Here is a 22040-nt window from a genome sequence, read left to right on the forward strand (position 1 = left end):
CCTTCTCTTATCTGAATGGTCAGTATGCAGTAATGAATTTGGAATTAATTTGCAGTCATTCACTTTCAACCTCTAAAGTTTAATATGAGTACAAAAGTTTTGAAAGACACTTTTGTAAATCTGCTTAATATTTGAAAAGACAAAAACTTTTTTTTTATTATCAAGTCGTTCAGATTATAAATTAAAGATGTGAAGAAATTATATTCTTGGTTTAATTCTTTATCCGAGGGTAAGCAAACAAAGTTTGCATATGAAGTGAGTTCACAACCAGGCTACTTGTATATAGAGGCTAATCTCAAAAATATGGCATCATAAAATCTTTAGTATCCAGAGCACACAAGATTTGTTCTTCTGAAGAATCTCTAAAACAAGAATTTGAAATTATCAAAGAAACAGCCTTACTAAATGGATATAATCTAATAACGTCCCAAGAAATGATTAACCACTCTTCTACAAATCAGTCCAGACAAGAAACCCAGAGAACTCCCATTACATATATTAAGGCATCTCTGAATGTGTGCCAAAAATTATGAAAAAATATAAACTTGTTGCTACAAACCCATCTACCAAATTCACAACTTGCTACCTTCTCCAAAAGACAAACTCTCACCAATGATGTTACCTGCATGTACCATGTTCATGTAACTTGTCTTGCTATGGACAAACAGGAAGATCTATAAATAAACGCATCTCTGAACATCAAGACCACATCCACTTTATCAAACCTCACAAATCTGGCCTTGCACAACATAGAACCGAAAATGCTAACCACACGATCCAATGGCAAAATGGCAAGTTACTACATAGATCTACATATAAACATGAAGAGTTATATAAAGAAAGTGCTGAAGCTTTACTTCATAGACCTGATCTTAATCGAATGATTGTCTCAATTCCAAAAGTGTGGGAAATTGCTATCCTCAATTTTATTCAATAATTTATCTGCTGTATTTTAATTTAATTTAAGTAATTTTAATTTCAGCCCAGTAGTTTGTAATTCATGAACACACAACTGTATACATAACGGGATTCTAATTTAAGCATGCACATTACTGTTTCTTGTTTTTTGAATTAAATTCCTGCTGTTGTTCGTTAGTTGTACTGATGATGTCTTGTGATACATAAGACAAAATATTTGTCTTGTCTTAAGCTTTTCACGAACCATTGAGGTTCTTTTCCTGTGGACTTCACAACTGCGGCCATCTCGAGGATAAGGTGGTTGGCCCCATGCCCCCCCAGTGTATCCTATGTTTGTAGATGCGTGTGTTCACGGCACCAGTTTGCCTATTCTAGGGGACAAAAACCCTGAATTTCTGGGTGAAAAAATCCCCTACCACCATATGAGACTGGCTAACTCACCTTTAGTAGAAAGAGACTAGAGAAAGATATAAAGGTTTCTCACGTCTTGGACTGGAATCAAACCAAAGGCTTCATCTATACTGACCGAGCTATGGAAGCTCCAAGACAAAATATTTACATAATAAAAAGTTATTTACTGTGGGATACATATTATTCTATAGTTTGGACACCCTACAGGTTTCACTATATAAAAGTCTTAATGGAATAAATCTCAATAATTTCTGTTTGCAGGGTGATACTGTTCTGTTAGCAAAAAATAAGGGAGCTCAGGAAATGCTAAATGATCTTGACAGCGAAAGGGGGGAGGAGTTTAAATTAAGCATAACTAAAACAAAATTGATGACAAATTCAGATCAAATTAAACTAAAATTAGGAGATTATCCTATTGGGATTGCGAATAGCTATATTTACCTCAGACAGTTAGTTTTAATAAAAAATAAAAAAAGATAAAGAAATAAAGAGAAAATTACAAAAGAAAACAAAGCATTTTGATACAAAGATTATTTGTTAGATTATTTAATTCAATGTTTACCTATGGAAGTGAGACTGGACAATGATTAAATAACAGGAAAACAAGCTGGGTGTGACTCAAAGAGCATGGAGAGAAGAATGTTCCACATAACAAAAAGGGGATAGAATTAAAAATAATAAAGAGGTATGACTGGAGTAGAGGATATTGTAAAGCATGTAAATGAATGCAGACTGGCCACCATATCAGAAGATACAGATGAAAATGGACAAAATTAAGCACTGATTGGATGGAAGAGAAGGAAATGCCACCAGAGAACAAAATGGAGAAATGATCCACAAATTTAACATGAGATGATGGATAATAACTAAAGACAGAAAGAACTAGAAAGTTAATGGGAGATCTATATCCAGCAGTGGGTGAAAGAGGTTAAAGAAAAGAATAACTTCTGAGAAATCTTAATTTTTTGGAGGCAGTAATTGTATGTCAAAAGAGATTTGATGTTAATGTAATTCTGAGAAGAGAAATTTCACCTTGTTTAGAGATTGTATGTTGAAAGTAAGCTGAAGAAAAGGATTTTTTCTGAGAAATAAAGTGTTTTGATGGTAAGGATTTATCATTTTTCTTCTTAGTAATGGGTTGCACATAGGCTAATTTCCAGGCTGTGGGAGGTACCAGTGGAATAAGAAGTGTAAAAAGGCAACACTGTCAAGTGCAAACCATGAGAACAATCAGAGAAATGTGATCAGAACCAGGAAACTGGTACCTAATTTGGACAAGGTGCTTCCGATCTCTTTCTGGTGAAACAAAGTAGCATTGAGTGTAGAGTAGAATGTTTGGGATGAATGGAGGACATTTACTAAGATCAGCTATTCATGCATTTGAGGAAAAGTATGAACCAGGAGATTAGGACAGAAGTGGGAGCACTGTTGGACTAAAATTGCTTTGGCAAGTGGCTAGAAAGGATGACCACCAATTAGACATGATGCAGGTTTCTTACTTTTAACTCTTTCAAAATCAGTTTTAGATGTGTTGGTAGTTTTCTTGCAGCTATTTTGGGCTTTAGTATAATCAGTAAAGAAAATGGAGATCACAGTGAAAGCCACTTATGGTATACTTGGTTCTTCTCTTATTCAGCCTTCACACACCTTTTGGAGAACCATGGCTTAAGGGATAAAAATAAATGTTTCCTTATAATAAGGACAACTTTATTGATATGTTCAGTATATATATATATGGATGGCAGTGGTATAAATGTGAAAGGAGATCAGCACTAGATTCACAATATACTTGGAAGGATCACTAGTGTGGAAAGGATCTAGGATGTTTGGAGAGTGTGTATTGTATTTTGTGTTCTGATTGGCATTATGAACAATTTGTGCAAGATCATTAATGTCTTAGCATCTCTACCAGCTTGGTGTGCAGTGGGAGAAGGAAAACATTGCTGTTGTGAATATTAAATCTCTCAGGAAAATTACTTCACTTAGAAAAGTTGGAATGAAGAAAATCAACATTTACAGAAAGGAAATGAAAAAATTTCTCAATGACTGGTGGCATTCGGAGAGCAATAGAGACAGGCTATTCTATCAAAGGAATTTGATAGAATTGCAGCAAAGAGATGTTCAATAAAAGAAGATCAAAATTGTGAAATTCTAAGTTCCTCTCTTGTATGGTATAGCAGAGCAAACATGTTGCCTTTGAGACAAAAGTAGTTAAATAGTGTCTAATTGGGATTGCTGAGATGAGCAGTAGCTCAGTTGGTATAGACAAAGCTCTTTGGTTGGAAATACCTGGATTCAATTCCCATTAGTGACATGAAGATCCCTTTATCTGGTCTCTTTCAATGAAAGTGAGCTAGCCGGTCTCATATGGAGGTGGGGGGATTTTCACCCAGAACCCGGGTTTTTTTTGTCCCCCAAAACAGGCAAATCATCCCAGTGAACGCATGCACCTACAGACATAGGACACACAGGGAGGTATAGGGCTAACCACCTTATCCTCGAGTTATGGTTGCAAAGTCCAAGAATACTTGGAAAGGTCGTGGGCACTTAAGCGCCTGTTAGGACCACTGATAGGATAGGAGATGAGCAGTACTTTATGAGGTTGAAATTTGAGGTTTTGCAGACTGGAAATGAAATATGGTGAGGTTGGAACTGAGGCCACATATGTCTTTGAAGTGAATTTGGAGGACTGGGAGGTTTGCTGTTGACCGCATCGGTTATTCACATTCCCCGTGCACTATTTGTATTCTGATTGCCATAAATAGCCATGTTCACTTATTAGCACAAGTAACGGATACCCTGCCTTTAAGCTTTGAGCCTGATTTTCCACCTCTTTTGCATTACCTGTATGCATGTTAGTTTTATATTGGTCCCAATGATATCTTTGTGACAACAGAGTAGAAATATTGTATTGTATAATAGTACATAAATATTTATAAGGAATGTTAAAAACCCACACAAATATTTATGACTAGCAGCTCAGATCAGAACAAATAAGGATTTTTTTTTAAAGTTATTTATTAATAAAATTAAGTAAAATGACCAAGAATTTAGGTTGGAATGAGATCCATCTTTTGTCTTATATTTTATGCAGTAATGAAGGAAACTGAAGGAATCTTTAGTTGCATTTCATACTTAGTAGTGGATTTGTTTGGTTCTATGCAAGTAAACATAGAAGATAATTAAAAATTTAGTTTGTTTTGAATAACTATGGTATCTCTTTCACTCTGCTTTCCCTTTCCCCCTTGGAATTTATTAAATTTAGTATGTAAACTCTAAGGTTATGAACTGATAGTGTATTTTCCTTAAAGGTTTATTTCATTCTAAATTTACAAATTTTCCTACTTATAATTAGGCCATGTAAAGCTGACAGACTTTGGTTTATGTAAAGAGTCTATTCAGGATGGTGCTCAAACACATACCTTTTGTGGAACAATTGAATATATGTAAGTGCTGAAAAATATTTGTTTCCTATATAAGCCTTTAGTTATAAATGTTATTCATAACAACAACAACAACAAAAAAAAGACAGATCATTTCTATAATGAAAATTAGGACTTTTTTCAAACTTCTGATTGATTTAGTTGAATCAGACTCTTATTTTGGAAGATTATAAACTTGTGAGTCTGATTTTATTTTTATAACATGTTTAAAGGAACTTGGAAATGAAGATTTATCCTCTCACTGATTCTTGAAAAAACTTCAAGGAATGAAAGTGTTGAGTGACAATTTTTCTGTGTCCTATTCAAGATTGTAAACTGTGGATGGGCTAAGGGTATTTTTTTTCTAAATTTTTATTTTTTACATAATCTAGAAATTTCTTTAGAATCCTTTTATGGAACATTTTCATGTTTCTTCAGCCAGTAAGTGGTGAGATGGTCTCACACAGAGTGATGGAATTCATCTCCCACCTAAAGACAATCACAAACATCTGTGCTCACAGCAAGATTCAAACCCATAGTCTTTTTGTTGAACAACAGATGAGCTAACTTGGCCAACTAGGATGGTTGGTTAAGGCAATTAAGAATTATCAACATGTTAGCACAAGAATACTTTAATATTTGCCAAATATTTCAGTCTGAAATTAACAGACTATCATCAGTGGCATGATAGGAACAATTTTTACAAGATGGAATACAAACAATTGATCATTCAAAAGTAGAATGAGCTGCATGATGTTACATTGCTAAGCACTAAAGAGAGGTAAATTTCATTAGTGATGAATAAATTATAGGTATCAATTCACAATTTCATACTACAATCTTAATTTATAAATTCAATTAAAGATAACATTAGATTAATGTAAGAATTAGGTCTCGATTGAAAAAAAAAAAACCTTAGTGTGTTATCTGGATTAAACTTTCCCATATTTTTGACAAGGATAGGCAATCATTTCAATTCAAGTTAGGGCATTGAAGTAAGGCCTCAGCACTCTCTTTGAATAGGCATTAGAATTTATCGACATCTGTGTAGAAGGAGAGTCCTGGACCAGAGAATGTTGTGACTTGTCTCTATCCCGTGTTGTGCCAATCCAGACTTATCGGATTTGTTGTGAAGAATATACGATTGATGTTCTTGTATTCTTTTTTTTTTTTTTTTTTTTTTTTTTTTTTAAATAGAGCATCCGGTTTGTTTATAGTACGACAGATTGCAGTCACACGGAACTTGATGTAATTGGCTCTTAAATCATATTCTTCAGAATTCTTGAAATTGGTTCTGAAATTCTGAAAATATATGGAATTGGAATTCAACGTATTGATTCTTTGTTATTCTGGATTGGATCGTAGGAATCGAACAGATGTTTTGTAGTTTTTTTGGATAAGCCATTTAATTTCATTTTATGTTTGATAGTTGAAAGTTCTTTCTGTAATTTGTGGAGAGTTGAGCAATTAGTTCTAGCTCATCAAATTAAACATTTTATGATTCCTGTTTTTTGTAAATGATGATGAGCAGATTGTTTGAGAATGTAACTTCCAGTAAAAGTGGGTTTTCTGTAAACTGTTGTTGTCAGAATACCTGAAGGCGAGTGGATGAGAAGGATGTCTAAAAAGGATAACTTGTTGTCATTTTCAATCTCCATGATAAACTTGATACGAGGGTGTAAAGAATTGATTTTGTCTAAAAAAGAAGGTAAGGAATCTCTGTTGGGAGGCCACACTGGAAAAAATGTCCTCTATATATCTAACCCAAAAGGAAGGTTGAGGGAATATATAGGTAAAAAAAGGATGTCTTCTAGATGTTCCAAATAAAAGTTGGCTAGAGCAGGTGAAAGTGGACTTCCATTGGCCGTTCCTTCCATTTGGTTGTAGAATTTGTTTTGACACAAGAAATATCCAGAGTGCATCACGAAATCAAATAATTTTACGATATCCTGTAGGAAGATGTCAGCAAGAAAATGTAAAGTCTCTTTGAGAGGTACATTGAATAGAGATTCTACATCGAAGCTCACCATAAGATCAGAAGGTTGTAATTAGATATTTTTTAATTTGCTTAAGAAATTAGAAGAGTTTTTTCAAAAAAGAGTGTGATTTCCCTATATGCGATTTCAATAATTTCGCTAAATATTTGGCTATGCGGTAAGTAGGTGAATCAATACAGGATGGAGAGGAGTGTTTGTCTTGTGAATTTTTGGTAGACCATAAAACCTAGGAGGTCTTGCAAAATGAGTTTTTAACCTTTCTATAGTGTCTGTATCTAAACTTATAACCTCATCTAGAAGGGAATTTAATTTCTTCAGTTACCTGTTAGTGGGTTCGTGATCAAGTTCTTGGTATTTTGAGCGATCTCGAAGTAAAAGACAAATTTTTCTTCTGTAATTTGAAGAATCCATAATTACTGTCACTTTTCCTGTGTCTGCTTTAGTGATAATAAGGTGACTGTTGCTTCTTAAGGAATGTAGCATTTTCTTTTCAGGAGATAAGTTGGAAGGAGAAAGCTTGGCTTTAAGTACCATAAAAGCAACTTCTAGGCAGAGAGAGAATTAGCCTTTTCACTGGAGAGATGACTTAGGTTCTGTTCGATGTTAACCAGGAAATCTAAATAAGGAATCTTTTTTAGTGACTATAGCAAAATCATGTCCTTTTGAGAGGATGAGTATTTCACTACTCTTTAAAGGGTGACCAGACAAGTTGACAACCCAAATATATAGAACATTGAAAGGCTTGATTTGTCTAGCAACAAGGATATCGAATTTGCAGTTTAGATGTCGATTTTTAAATGAACGTTGTATAGAGCTAAAAATTATAATAATGGAATTGACTCACGTAAAATTTATTTATTAGTATAATTTTTGCCTGGGTATCACAGGCATCTTCAGTACATTTATAAAGCTAATTAAACAATAACTGACAATTCCAAAATACACCACATAAGTAGCTAATGTAAAATAACTAAGAAGGTTAATAAATTTCCTAACTAAAAAAAAAAAAATATATATATATATATATATATAGACAAATATATACATCATCATCAAATTCCTGCCATGTACCCTCAAGGGGTGTACAGGATATGATAGTACTACATGAAAAAAATTACATCATTACTAACTTCCTATCTACAATTTTCCTCCAAATCAGTCTGTTACTTGTCAAGACTCCAACATTATCAGATCTTATATTTCTATCGTCTAAGGCACATTGTACCGTATCAATCCACCTATATCTTGGTCTTCCTCTGGGTCGTTTTCCTGCCAACCTCGCTGAGAACACTTGTTTTGCTAATCTTTCTTCGCCCATTCTGTTTAAGTGACCATACCACCTGAGATTAGCTCTGCTAACGCATTCCTGGATGCTGAAAATGTCAAGTTCTTTCCTAATATCCTCATTTTTAATATGATATTGCCATTGATGCCATCTGTTCATGCCTCTTTCTCAGGACTCTCATATCTGCAGTCTCTAGTCTTTGGTCAAGTGTTTTACTTCTGACCCAGCTCTCAGATCCATAAGTTAAAACTGGTTTGAACACTGTCTTGTATACAGCTAATTTAGTGTTCCTACTAATTTCTCTCTTATTCCATATGAATTTATTCAATTGACTTCCTACCTACCATACCTATCACAGTTGACATTTTCAATGATTCTGCCTATTTTCATTGTCTTTGTCTTTTTATTGCTGACCTTCATACCATATCTATTATAACAGCTATTCAATTTAGTCAGAGAATCTTGCAGACTTGTAGCGGATTTATTTAGAAGTATAACATCATCCACATAAAGCAAAAAGCTGACATTCACATCTCCAATTTTGATATCATTTTTAATACCACTTTTCTTCATACTTGTGATCCATATAGATAATGAATAACAGGGGGGATAATGTACATCCTTGTCTCACACCAGATTTAACATTAAACCATCTTCCTGTACTTCCTTCAATTCTAACTGCTGACTTACAACTCAAATAAAGACTAAGTATTGCTTGATATAATGCCCCATTGACACCATATAACTGTAGCGTATTGAATAGCTTCTCTCTTGGCACCTTGTCATATGCCTTTTCCAAATCGACAAAACTTAAATACAGATCTCTGTTATATTCCCATGCTTTCTCGACTATTTGTCGTAAAGTGAAGATCTGATCCTGACAGCCTCTATTTGGCCTGAATCTAGCTTGTTCTTCACCAAGCTTTTCTTCCACAATTCTTCGCAACCGTTTTTCAAGTATACTTGCATAGATCTTGCCAGGAACACTCAGTAGGGAAATACCTCTGTAATTCTCACATTCAGTTTTATTTCCCTTTTTATATATGGGTACTATGAGAGCTCTACTCCAATCATCGGAAATTCGTCCCTCTGTCCAGGCCTTTCTGAACTATGCAGTGCAGCCACTGTAAGACTCTTATACCACCATACTTCAGCATTTCTGGTCGTGCTGCCTTTCCACATTTCAAGCCTTGATGGCTTTTTCTACTTCAAGTATGGATATGTATTCCTGACTGCATGCCTGGTCAGTGTTTTTTACCACTGTGCTGTCATCACTGCTTGTTTCATTTAGCAGTTTTTCAAAGTAATTACTCCATACTTCAAGGATATCTTTTTCTCCCGTTTTCATGTCACCTTTATCATCTCTAACTCCTTTTACAGCACTCTTTCCTCCATTCCTAAGCTTCTTCAACAACCTCCAGAATATTTTGCCACCTTCTTGGTATTTATTTTCTATATTCTTGCCAAAGTCCTCCCATGACTTTTGTTTAGCTAGTTTTACACAGTGTTTAGCATTCTTCCATTTGTCTCTGTATTCTCTAAGAGCACAAGCTGACTTATTTGACAGGAACTTTTGATATGCTTTCTTCTTTTCCTTCACTGCCTCTTTAACTTCCTGTGTCCACCAGGGAGTTCTGATTTTTTTATCCTTGCAGACAACCTCACCACATGCCTCTCTGGCAGAATCAATCAATGTTTCTTTCAGAGTTTGCCACTGAATCTCCAAGGTTTGATTCCTGTTCTCAAACTCTTTCATTTTTTCTTCAATAATCTTTGTGTATTTTAGTTACACTTCATATCTGAGAGCTGCTCAACTTTTATTCGCTTTAAAACTTTCTTACATGTTATTCTTTTCAATATGAAATTCAATTTTATCCTGCTCAAGACTTATAAATAGTGATCGCTTCCAATTTCAAATCCTCTGTACACTTTGGTGTCCTGCACCAGGGAGAAAACATCATTATCAACAATAACATAGTCAATGAGACTTTTCTTATTCCTTGCCTCTTCTCTCCATGTGAATTTGTGCACATTTTTATGTTGGAACATGGTGTTAGTAATAACCAGTCCATGTCCCGAGCAGAAATCCAACAGGTATTTGCCATTATTATTAGCTTTGCTCTTTTCTCCAAATTTTCCCAAAATATTTTTGTATGTCTCACAATCATTTCCTACTCTGCTATTCAGATCACCAACAAGGACCAACTTTTCCTTTTTCATTGTGTCAGTTGCTTTTTCTAAAGCATCAGAAAATTCCTCCACTTCTACCTTAGTAGAACCTTCTGTGGGACCATAGGCACAAATAAGTCTCATTGTCCAGTTCCCCATTCTCATATTTCACCACATTACTCTACTTGAGACTGACTGCCATTCAAGAAGATTAGCCTCGTATTTTGTGTTGAATACTATGGCTACTCCTTCTTTTCCTTTTTTGTCATTTCCTGAATATAACATTTTGTATTTATTGCTCGGAAAGATCTCAATAGTTTTGGTCTTTTTTGTTTCAGTCACCCCTATTATGTCGATCTGGTACTTATCTAATTCCTCAGCTATCTTCATTTCTTTGCCATTCAGGTTTCTTATGTTGATAGTACCAATCTTTAACTCTAGTGATGTTGAGTTGGGGTTTGTTTTCAGATTTGTTCCAGTAGCTGACTTTTCGCTGTTCGCCCTGGTTCCCTGGCGAAAACAACGGGAGCCTTGTTTTACCGGGCAACGCCTCACCCGGAATGAAATTTTGTCATGTACGTACGATCATTTTTTTATTTTGGTTTAACCAATAAGAATACAATTTGGTCGGCTAAATCCCAAATTGCCAGCCCATCCTCGTTCGTTCAGTATCCAAGTAGATACCCAACAGGATGCACCACGAGAATGTGTGGATTGGACATTAGGTCAGAAGCCCTGGTCGGTTCTCCGCATTCCTTTAAAGGCTATGTGGAGGTCTCCTGTCAGTTATACAGCTTTGACCCTTAAGCACCCCGACAAATATATACTAAATATACAAATCTGAAAACACGCCCCAACTTAACATCACCAGAGTTAAAGACCGGTACTATCAACATAAGAAGCCTGAATGGCAAAGAAATGGAGCTAACTGAGAAATTAGATAAGTACCAGACCGACATAATAGGGGTGACTGAAACAAAAAAGACAAAAACTGGTAAGATCTTTCTGAGCAATAAATACAGAATTTTATATTCAGGCAATGACAATCAAGGAAAAGAAGAAGTAGCCATGGTATGCAACACTAAATACGAAGTTAATCTTCTTGAATGGCAGGCAGTGTCAAGTAGAGTGATTTGGGAAAATATCAGAATGGGGAACTGGACAATGAGACTTATTTGTGCCTATGGTCCCACAGAAGGTTCTACTGTAGAAGTGGAGGAATTTTTTGAGGCTCTAGAGAAAGCTACTGAAAGAATGAAAAAGGAAAAGTAGGTCCTTGTTGGGGATCTGAATAGCAGAGTAGGAAACGATTGTCAGACATACAAAAATCTTTTGAGAAAATTTGGAGAAAAGTGCAAAGCTAACGATAATGTCAAATACTTGTTGGATTTCTGCTCAGGACCTGGACTGGTTATTACTAACACCATGTTCCAACATAGTAATGTGCACAAATTCACATGGAGAGAAGAGGCAAGGAATAAGAAAAGTCTCATTGACTATGTTATTGTTGATAGCGATGTTTTCTCCCTGGTGCAGGACACCAGAGTGTACAGAGGATTTGAAATTGGAAGTGATCACTATTTAGTTTACCAGGATAAAATTGAATTTCATATTGAAAAGAATAACATGTAAGAAAGTTTTAAAGCGAATAAAAGTTGAACAGCTCTCAGATGTGAACTGTAGACTAACATATACAAAGATTATTGAAGAAAAAATGAAAGAGTTTGAGAACAGGAACCAAACCATGGAGATTCAGTGTCAAGCCTTGAAGAAAACCCTGATTGATTTAGCCAGAGAGGCATGTGGTGAGGTTGTCTGCAAGGATATAAAAATCAGAACTCCATGGTGGATACAGGAAGTTAAAGAGGCAGTGAAGAAAAAGAAGAAAGCATATCAAAAGTTCCTGGCAAATAAGTCCACTTGTGCTCTTAGAGAATACAGAGACAAATGTAAGAAAGCTAAACACTGTGTCAAACTGGCTTAACAAAAGTCATGGGATTACTTTGGCAAGAACATAGAAAATAAATATCAAGAAGGTGGCAAAATATTCTGGAGATTGTTGAAGAAGCTTAGAAATGGAGGAAAGAGAGCTGTAAAAGGAGTTAGAGAGCTGTAAAAGGAGTTAGAGATGACAAAGGTGACATGAAAATGGGAGAAAAAGATATCCTTGAAGCATGGAGTAATTACTTCAAAAAATTGCTAAATGAAACAAGCAGTGATAGCACAATGGCAAAAAACACTGAACAGGCTTACAGTCAATAATACATATCCATACTTGAAGTAGAAAAAGCTATTAAAGGTTTGAAATGTGAAAAAGCAGCAGGAGTAGATGATATTCGACCAGAAATGCCTGAAGTGTGGTGGTATAAAAGTCTTACAGTGGCTGCACTGCATAGTTCCGAAGTCCTGGACAGAGGGACAAATTCCTGATGATTGGAATAGAGCTCTCATAGTACCCATATATAAAAAGGGAAATTAAGCTGAATATGAGAATTACAGAGGTATTTCCCTACTGAGATTTATGCAGTATACTTGAGAAATGGTTGAGATGAATTGTGGAAGTAAAGCTTGATGAAAAACAAGCTGGATTCAGGCCAAATAGAGGCTATCAGGATTAGATCTTCACTTTACGACAAATAGTTGAGAATCATGGGAATATAACAAAAATCTGTATTTAGGTTTTCTTGATCTAGAAAAGGCATATGACTAGGTGCCAAGGTAGAAGCTATTCAAAACGCTACAGTTATATGATGTCATTGAGGCTTTATATCAAGCAATACTTAGTCTTTATTTGAGTTGTAAGTCAGCATTTAGAATTGAAGTACAGGAAGATGATTTAATGTTAAATCTGGTGTGAGACAAGGATGTACATTATCCCCTGTGTTATTTATTATCTATATGGATCACATTATGAAGGAAAGTGGTATTAAACCTGATATCAAAATTGGAGATGTTAATGTCAGCTCTTTGGTTTATGCGGATGATATTGTACTTCTAAATAAATTTGCTACAAGTCTGCAAAATTCCCCCACTAAATTGAATAACTGCTGTAATAGATATGGTATGAAGGTCAGCAATAAAAAGACAATGACAATGAAAATAGGCAGAATCATTGAAAATGTGAATGGAGAACCTGTGGAATAAGTAAAACATTTCAGCTACTTAGGCACAATTTTTAGTGAAGATGGTAAATTAAATATGGAAATAGACAACAGAATCAACAAAGCTGGTATGGTAGAAGTCAATTGAATAAATTCAAAAGGAATAAGAGAGAAATTAGTCGGAACACTAAATTAGCTGTATACAAGACTGTGTTCAAATCAATTTTAACTTATGGATCTGAGAGCTTGGTCAGAAGTAAAACACTTGACCAAAGACTAGAGGCCGCAGATATGAGAGTCCTGAGAAAGATTAAAGGTGTGAGCAGATGGCATCAATGGCAATATCATATTAAAAACAAGGACATTAGGAATGATCTTGGCATTGTCAGCATCTATAAATGTATTAGCAGAGCTAATCTCAGGTGCCACTTAAATCTAATTTTAGCCAATTCGATCAGAATGGGCGAGGAAAGATTAGCAAAACAAGTGTTCTCTGCCATGTTGGCAGGAAAACGACCCAGAGGAAGACCTAGATATAGGTGGATTGATACGGTACAAAGTGCCTTAGATGATAGAAATATAAAATCTGATAATATTGGAGTCTTGACAAGTAACAGGCTGATTTGGAGGAAAATTGTAGATAGGAAGTTAGTAATGATGTAAATTTTTCATGTAGTACTATCATATCCTGTACATCCTTTGAAGGTACATGGAAGGTATTATGATGATGATGATATATATACAATTAAAAAGTTAGGAAAGATTAGCTGATTTATAAAGTACTATCTCCTATAAAGGGGATAGATGTAAACCATCAGATCTGTTTAAGTTAGGAGAGCGAAGTAAATGTTCACATGTTTCTTTATAAAGCCATTCCATGAGGAACTGACTTTTGTGAAAGACTTGTCTTGTTCCAATGAACTCTATGTCTAGTGATGATGGAATGTACTGCATGTTCAGACTGTTCAGGTTCAAGGTATTGAATATAAGACTGGTGTTCTTCTAGCCAAATAGAGGCAGATCTTCCTGTTTGTCCGAAATAAGATAATCCACAAAAGCAAGGAATCTGGTAGATGCCTGGATAACTAAGATGTGGAAGCTTGTCCTTTGGAGAAGTGAGAAAGGTGGAGATTTTTCTGAAATGTCAAAAGGCAACAAAAATATTTAGTGGTTTAAAACTTTTGCTATGCATTCACTAATGCCTTGCACATAAGGGATAGGAATATGCGTTATTTCTTCTGTATTTGAAGAGGAAGGCATTAAAACTACTCAAAGCTCTTTTGATGAAGGAATTCTTATATCCATTAGATAAAAAAAAGAGGAAATAATATATTGCAGTTCTGTTTGTAACAGATCGTCTGAAGAACAAAAGGAGTGGGCCCGATGAACCAGTGTTTTAATAGTTCCTGCCTTTTAACTGGGATGGTGATGAGATTCAGCATGGATATAATGGCCTGTATGAGTCTTCTTTCTATAGACTGAGAAATGTAGGTTACCATCTGGTTGGCGAAGAATTAAAAGATCTAAAAAGGTGCTTATTTGATTCTAATTCTATGGTGAACTGGATCCTTGGGTGAAGTGCATTTAGCTTAGAGAGAAACTGTTGTAGTTCATCAGAAGAGCCATTTCAGATAGCAAAAATGTCATAGACATATCTGAACCAATGAGTAGGTCTAAGAGAAATGTTGTCAAAAATACATTGTTCAGAGTGCTCCATAAAGAAGTTGGCAATAGCTGGAGAAAAAGGATTGTTCCTTGCTGACAAAGGGAAGGTTGTAGTTATTCAAGATAGAAAGGAATATGAGAGAAAAATGTCTCTATTACTCTGCGACTATTCAACTTATAGGCCCCTTAAATCGGATCCTACCGTGAGTCAATTGAAGAGACTTAATTCTCTTATAGAATGTATATACATGGGATGAAGATCAAAAAAAAAACTTAAAACCTTCTTCAGTCATCCACCTAGATTGTATGGCCTTCCAAAAGTTCATAAACCAGGTATTCCGTTGAGGCCAGTTGTAGATTGTATAGGTTGTCCCACTTATAAAATTTCTAAATTTTTATCATATTTACTCACTTGAACTAGAAGAACTGATACTTATATAAAAAATACTTTGGATTTCAAAAATGACATTTCATATCTTCATTTGGACGTTTCGGATATTATGATCAGCTTAGATGTTGTTTCATTATTTACCAATGTTCCTTTATCTAATAGCATTAAATTACTGCAACAAGAATTTCCTTCAGACGTAAAAATATTTGATTTTGTAATACATTCTGGTTATTTTTCTTTTAAAAACAAGTTGTATCAACAAATTGAAGGAACAGCAAGGGGCAATCCTATTTCTCCTGCTATCGCCAACTTCTTTATGGAGCACTTTGAACAACGTATTTTTGACAACATTTCTCCTAGACTTATTCATTGGTTCAGATATGTCTATGACATTTTTGCTAACTGGAATGGCTCTTCTGATGAACTACAACAGTTTCTCTCTAAGCTAAATGCACTTCATCCAAGGATCCAGTTCACCATAGAAGTAGAATCAAATAAGCAGTTAGCCTTTTTAGATCTTTTAATTCTTCGCCAACCAGATAGTAACCTACATTTCTCAGTCTATAGAATGAAGACTCATACAGGCCATTATATCCATGCTGAATCTCATGGCCATCCCAATCAAAAGGCAGGAACTATTAAAACACTGGTTCATCAGGCTTACTCCTTTTGTTCTTCAAATGATCTGTTACAAAAAGAACTGCAATATATTATTTCCTCCTTTTTTTATCTAATAGATATAAGAATTCCTTCATCAAAAGAGCTTTGAGTAGTTTTAATGCCTTCCTCTTCAAATACAGAAGAAATAACGCATATTATTCCTATCCCTTATGTGCAAGGCATTAGTGAATGCATAGCAAAAGTTTTAAACCACTAAATATTTTTGTTGCCTTTTGACATTTCAGAAAAATCTCCACCTTTCTCACTTCTCCAAAGGACAAGCTTCCACATCTTAGTTATCCAGGCATCTACCAGATTCCTTGCTTTTGTGGATTATCTTATTTCGGACAAACAGGAAGATCTGCCTCTATTTGGCTAGAAGAACACCAGTCTTATATTCAATACCTTGAACCTGAACAGTCTGAACTTGCAGTACATTCCATCATCACTAAATATAGAGTTCATTAGAACAAGACAAGAGTCCTTCACAAAAGTCAGTTTCTCATGGAATGGCTTTATAAAGAAACACGTGAAACTTTACTTCGCTCTCCTAACTTAAACAGATCCAATGGTTTACGTCTATCCCCTTTATGGGAGATAGTATTTTATAAATCAGCTAATCTTTCCTAACTTTTTAATTGTGTATATATATATATATATATATATATTTTTTTTAGTTGGCAAATTTATTGACCTTTTTAGTTATCTTACATTTGCTACTTAGGTGGCACCTTTTGGAATTGTCAGTTATTGTTTAATTAGCTTTGTTAATGTACTGAAGATACCTGTGATACTCAGGCAAAAATTATACTAATAAATAATATTTTACTTGTTAATTCCATTATTATTCTTTTTAATTTATATGTCTACTCACAGTATTTCCTTACTGAAACATAGTTGCATAGAGTGTTTAGCCACATTAAGAAATATCGGAAAGTTGTGGGTCTAAGTTTGCAGAGGTAAAAGTTCAGAGATCAGCAGCTTGACGAATGTTAATAGCAAGATCATGTTTAGCTGTTCTGAGTTGATTATGGATTAAAGCTAAGCTGGTGTTCCTGTAGATTTTATGAGCTCCAGGAGATTTAATAGTATCTTTTATCTTAGGGAAGTTAGGAATAATATGCTTGTCGTGGCATTTTTTTAGAAAAATGATCCTCACTTGTAGCTTACCATGTATTACAAATAGTTTGCAGTTTTTTTTTTTTTTTTTTTTTTTTTTTTTTCCAGTTGAAACCTAATTCATACATTAGTCTAATGTTGTCCTTAATTGAATTTATAAATTAAGATTGTTGTATGAAATTTTGAATTGATACCTATAATTTATTCATCACTGATGAAATTTACCTCTCTTTAGTGCTTAGCAATGTAACATCACGTGGCTCGTTCTACTTTTGAATGATCAATTGTTTGTATTCCACCTTCTAAAAACTGTTCTTATCAAGCCGCTGATGATAGTCTGTTAATTTCAGACTGAAATATATGGCAAATATTAAAATGTTCTTTTGCTAACGTGTTGATAATTCTTAATTTCATGTCACAAGTGTCTCTCAAAGAATAGGAGGCAATTAAGAAATCTTTTGACCATCTGACTTTGAGAGAGGAGTGTAGCAGTGTTGGAGAAGTCTTATCAGAGTTGAACCTTCTAACCAGTTTTGAAACTACTTTGAATTTAGTGTGCAGTTATAGTTCAGTTTAAAAAAAATTAAAGAATGTATGATACAGATTTATACAAATGTATATATGTATACATGCATTTCTGTAGTTCATCCTGTATCCTAATTAAAGACAGCTGTTGGCATCAATTTCTCCATCAGTCTACTTTTCAGTGTTGGTTGATGTATTCACCACTGTTAAGCATATTGGCTTCTCATAGTTAAATTCTTTTGGACAATTTTGGATTCTTTTGAAGAAAATTTAGTTAATTATATTTCAAATTACTAAAGAAATTTAATTTTTCAAAACTCTAGTATTTATCCTTTTAAAACAACATTGGAGGCCTTCTTCTGGTTATTGTTCACTGTTTGAAAGAAAACCCTTTAGATAAATCTGATTCCATTCCTTTAACTTTTTTAGTTTCTCCTCTTTAAAAAGGAACTTGTATTTTGATTCCAATCTCCACAACAATGAAACTAGACTTTTTGCTACAAGTTATTGCTTCTGGATGCTTCACACAGCAATTGCAAACCAATAGTTTGAAGCATTTGCCTGAAACTACTGGTTTAAGCTATAATGGGGTTCTCCTTGCATGGATAGGACAAATAACATGTAAATTAAATTTTTAGATTAAAAAAAAATGGTTTTAAGCAATTGCTTCAAACTACTGCTCAAGTAGTTTGAAGCAATATTTTGTTTGCCAAAATGAATTGCAGAACTTGAAAATGATCAACTCTGTGCATTATCGCTGTTACCATTGCAAAATATTGTTAAAGTTTAGTGATACTTAAAACGTAAAGTTACACAGTGTTTTAAAAACTTAAAACATTTTATAAAATGATGTGTTAAAATAGTTTTAATTCTCTGTGTGTGAGATGAAGACAAGTGAATTTAATCATACTGATTATTTATTTATTATTTAGCGTATATGATGCAATGGCCCTGAGGCCCTTTTTACAGGGAAGTACGGCACCACCTCAATTCCCCTTTCCCTAATTTCATCCAGGCTAGGGACCGGCATAGCTGACAAATCAGGCCTATGGATGTGTGTTAAGTATTCCTGACTGTGATCCGTGTGTGTTCACAGGGTCGCTTTGCTTGTTCCGGGGGATGAAAAACCCAAGTTTCCAGGTGGATAAACCCCCTACCACCATATGAGACCAGCTAACTCACCTTTAGTTGAAAGAGACCAGATAAAGGTTCCCCACATCACTGACAGTAATTGAACCCAGGTCTTTCCGACGAAAGGGCTTCGTCTATACCGACTGAGCTACAGATGCTCAATCATAACGATAACTTATATTTTATGACAGTATTAAAAGGGGAAATAAATTTTAAATTTTATATCAGTTTTTCCAAATCCCCCCCCCAATAAGATTGCTTGATACATAAGTCAGCTAAATAAAATCATAAAAAGTGTGTCTGAGTGAAATTCAGATAATATTCTACAGCACTGTCTGCATTCAGTGAAGTTATTCTTCCATACATTCTGACAAAATAACTAAAAGAAATTATTTTAACTCTTAATATTTGGTCCTTTTATACTAAGTATAAGACATTTTCTTTGGATTTATTATTGGATCATGATTCTTTATAAACATATGCCAGCTCGGTTTCAATGAAAATAGCAAAAATCATGAAGTATTTCAACATCAGGGTTGCCTTCAAACCTATTTTAACTACAAGACACATATTAAGATCTCCTAACACAGCATCACCTTCTACAAGTATGCAGGTATATATAACATCCCATGTTCCTGTGGACTGAATTATATAGGCCAAATATCATGAAGCCTAGAAATCTGAAAAAAAGAACATATAGGAGATGTCATCAACAACAGAACAGACATCTCAGGATTAGCCCATCATTTCTCGATTTCGAACCACTCCATGAATTGAGACAACAGCTCCATGCCGTACATTGATGAAGATTTCAGATGTAGAAACTTTAAAGAAGCTGCAGTGGTACTCTGGACAGGAGACAATCTCAACAGAAATCAAGGCATGATATTAAAAAGACATTTGGAAAAGCTTAATAAATTCACTATGTTTAGCAGAACTTAATTTCGCGAAAAACTATAAAACACGATCTACAAACAGTGACTAAGTATCCACGCTCCATGCTCTTAACGTCACACGTCTTTTCAATTTTAATTAATTTTACTGTCGTTACTGCATTCTTTTTTAGCATTTAATGTTAGTGAAGTGAAGTCCTGAAGAAACCAGACAGACTTAAGCTGGCGAAACTTGTAGACGATTGTATACATATATTTATAAAGAATCATTGTCCAATAATAAATCCAAAGAAAATGTCTTATACTTAAAAGAAATTATGTGGAACTCTATTTTGAACAAATTATGATGAGAACATAATTTATCCAAAATGGAGATAGAGGGTTCTCCCTCTATCAGATTCTTTATTTCCAGGTTCTCTCTCTCTCTCTCTCTCTCTCTGATAGAGAGAACCTCAGTTAATTCATTGAGAAATCAAAAATATAGCATTGCCTCTTGTTGTTTTGTCAGATGAGTCAAGTGTGGATATTTTGTGTTCAGCCTTTGTATGTTAAGGATTATATTTGCACAAATGAATAATCTGTGATATCTTACTAGCATGAATTCATTTATCTTCACATATTCTCTTTGTATAATTAAAATATCATTTTATTTGCATATATCCACCATACTTTATTATTCAACTCACTGTAGTTACTTGTGGAAACAAAAGGAATAGCTTGGTATTGTAGAAACTTTTTCCTAGTAGATTTTCTTTAACATTAACACACTTGAGTTTTTACTAGATTTTTCTGTGAGTAAATTCACAACACCATATATTAATGGCATTTACAATAGTTTAGCGAATGTGTGCCTTTAATCTCAAGATTAATATTATTAATGTTGAGATTAAAATTAATATTAATCTAATGCAGGTCGACTGTATATTAGGCAGTATTTTTATTGAATAATATTGCATTGCAGGGCTCCTGAAATCCTCACCAGGAGTGGACATGGAAAAGCTGTAGATTGGTGGAGTTTGGGTGCTCTGATGTATGATATGCTCAATGGTTCTGTAAGTTTATATATATAACTTTCTGTGTGTCTTAATCTTAAAACTAAAATTGAATTAATCTTGCGTCATAAACCATTCCTGGTAAATTTAAAACATCAAGTTCCTGATGTGTATCCTCAAGGAATGTACTAGATATTATGATAGCACACCATGAAAAGTTACACCATTAGTAATATCCAATCAACAATTTTCCTCCAAATTAATCTGTTATCTCGAGAGATAGATTCCACTATTGAGACCACATGTTTATTAAATACAAATAGGATAAGTGAAAACCCGACAAGTTTCATAAGTCATATGACTTACATCATCAGGGGTGTATAAAAAAGTTAAACACAACTAACAAAGATTAAATTCATACTCCATTGGATGTTTCCAACTGTAACATTGAAAAAATTGAAACATTCATTACTGAATGTTTGTTGGAACATTGTTATTTGTTGTCCTGTTCTCTGCTTCACGTGTGTTGTGTCCAAGATCTGAGGAAGTTAGATTTTTTATGAATGCCGACCACACTTGATGTAATATCAAACTGTTATGTCTGGTTTTTATTTCTCATTTGTATAATGCTATCTTGATTTAATGATCACTACCCCTTCCCTTACCTTATTATATATGTTGGCCTCTGTCTGCTATCTTTAACCCTTATATATCCCTAAATTGTCTGCCTAACACTGAGTATATGATCTTACTGCTTATCTGACAATTTCTAAATTTTGGGCCCCCAGAAAATACCTATTCCCTGATCTCAATAAGTCATCCATGTTCGCTCAGACAACTTTATTTCCTGGGCTTTAAGGACAGAGTCAAAAACTCAGCCTAAGGATGGTTATAGAGCATCACATGCGACTAATATAATTCACTTGAAATCAGAAGCCGCAGGTTCTGTTTGCAGTCGTGCCCCCTTTCCTTTCTTAGGATATCCCCGTGCACGTGTTTGATCACCAGGTTCGTATTTTTATGAAGGGTCTAGGTCAGTCAACATGGTCAGAAAAGCAAGCATGGAAGGTAACAAACAAATTTAATGAACCCATAATTAATTGCAATACAAAGACAAAATTGATATTAATGCTAGTTTAAAACTTTTACGTTTTTCTCACTTTCTCATTCTTAGATAAACATGGATTTCTTAATTTCTACATCACTATTCTTTCAATTTATCAAATATTTAGTTTACAACTTAATAGGAGCCAGCTAGGTATTTGGCACATTATTAATCTCCCTTGAGTAGGTCACGACAGAATCTCCAGTAAGTTTATAGTTCTTAGAATTCAGTCTAATGGTATAGAGTTTACAACTTA

General features: G+C 34.5%; 1 protein-coding gene across 3 annotated transcripts in view; it reads left to right on the plus strand.

Moving 5' to 3' along the window:
- S6k (Ribosomal protein S6 kinase) overlaps nt 1-22040 on the plus strand; it is a 366025-nt gene that overhangs the window by 183004 nt on the left and 160981 nt on the right. For all 3 annotated transcript variants that reach the window (XM_090400916.1, XM_090400917.1, XM_090400918.1), the window contains exons 8-9: nt 4685-4775; nt 20649-20739. In XM_090400916.1, the coding sequence (XP_090257042.1) occupies nt 4685-4775; nt 20649-20739 (182 nt within the window). The remainder of the gene's footprint in view (nt 1-4684; nt 4776-20648; nt 20740-22040) is intronic.

Source organism: Typopeltis vanoorti, chromosome 11 (assembly GCF_054136105.1).
Source record: "Typopeltis vanoorti isolate ZY-2024b chromosome 11, IOZ_Tvanoo_1.0, whole genome shotgun sequence".
NCBI classification, from domain to species: Eukaryota; Metazoa; Arthropoda; class Arachnida; order Uropygi; family Thelyphonidae; genus Typopeltis; species Typopeltis vanoorti.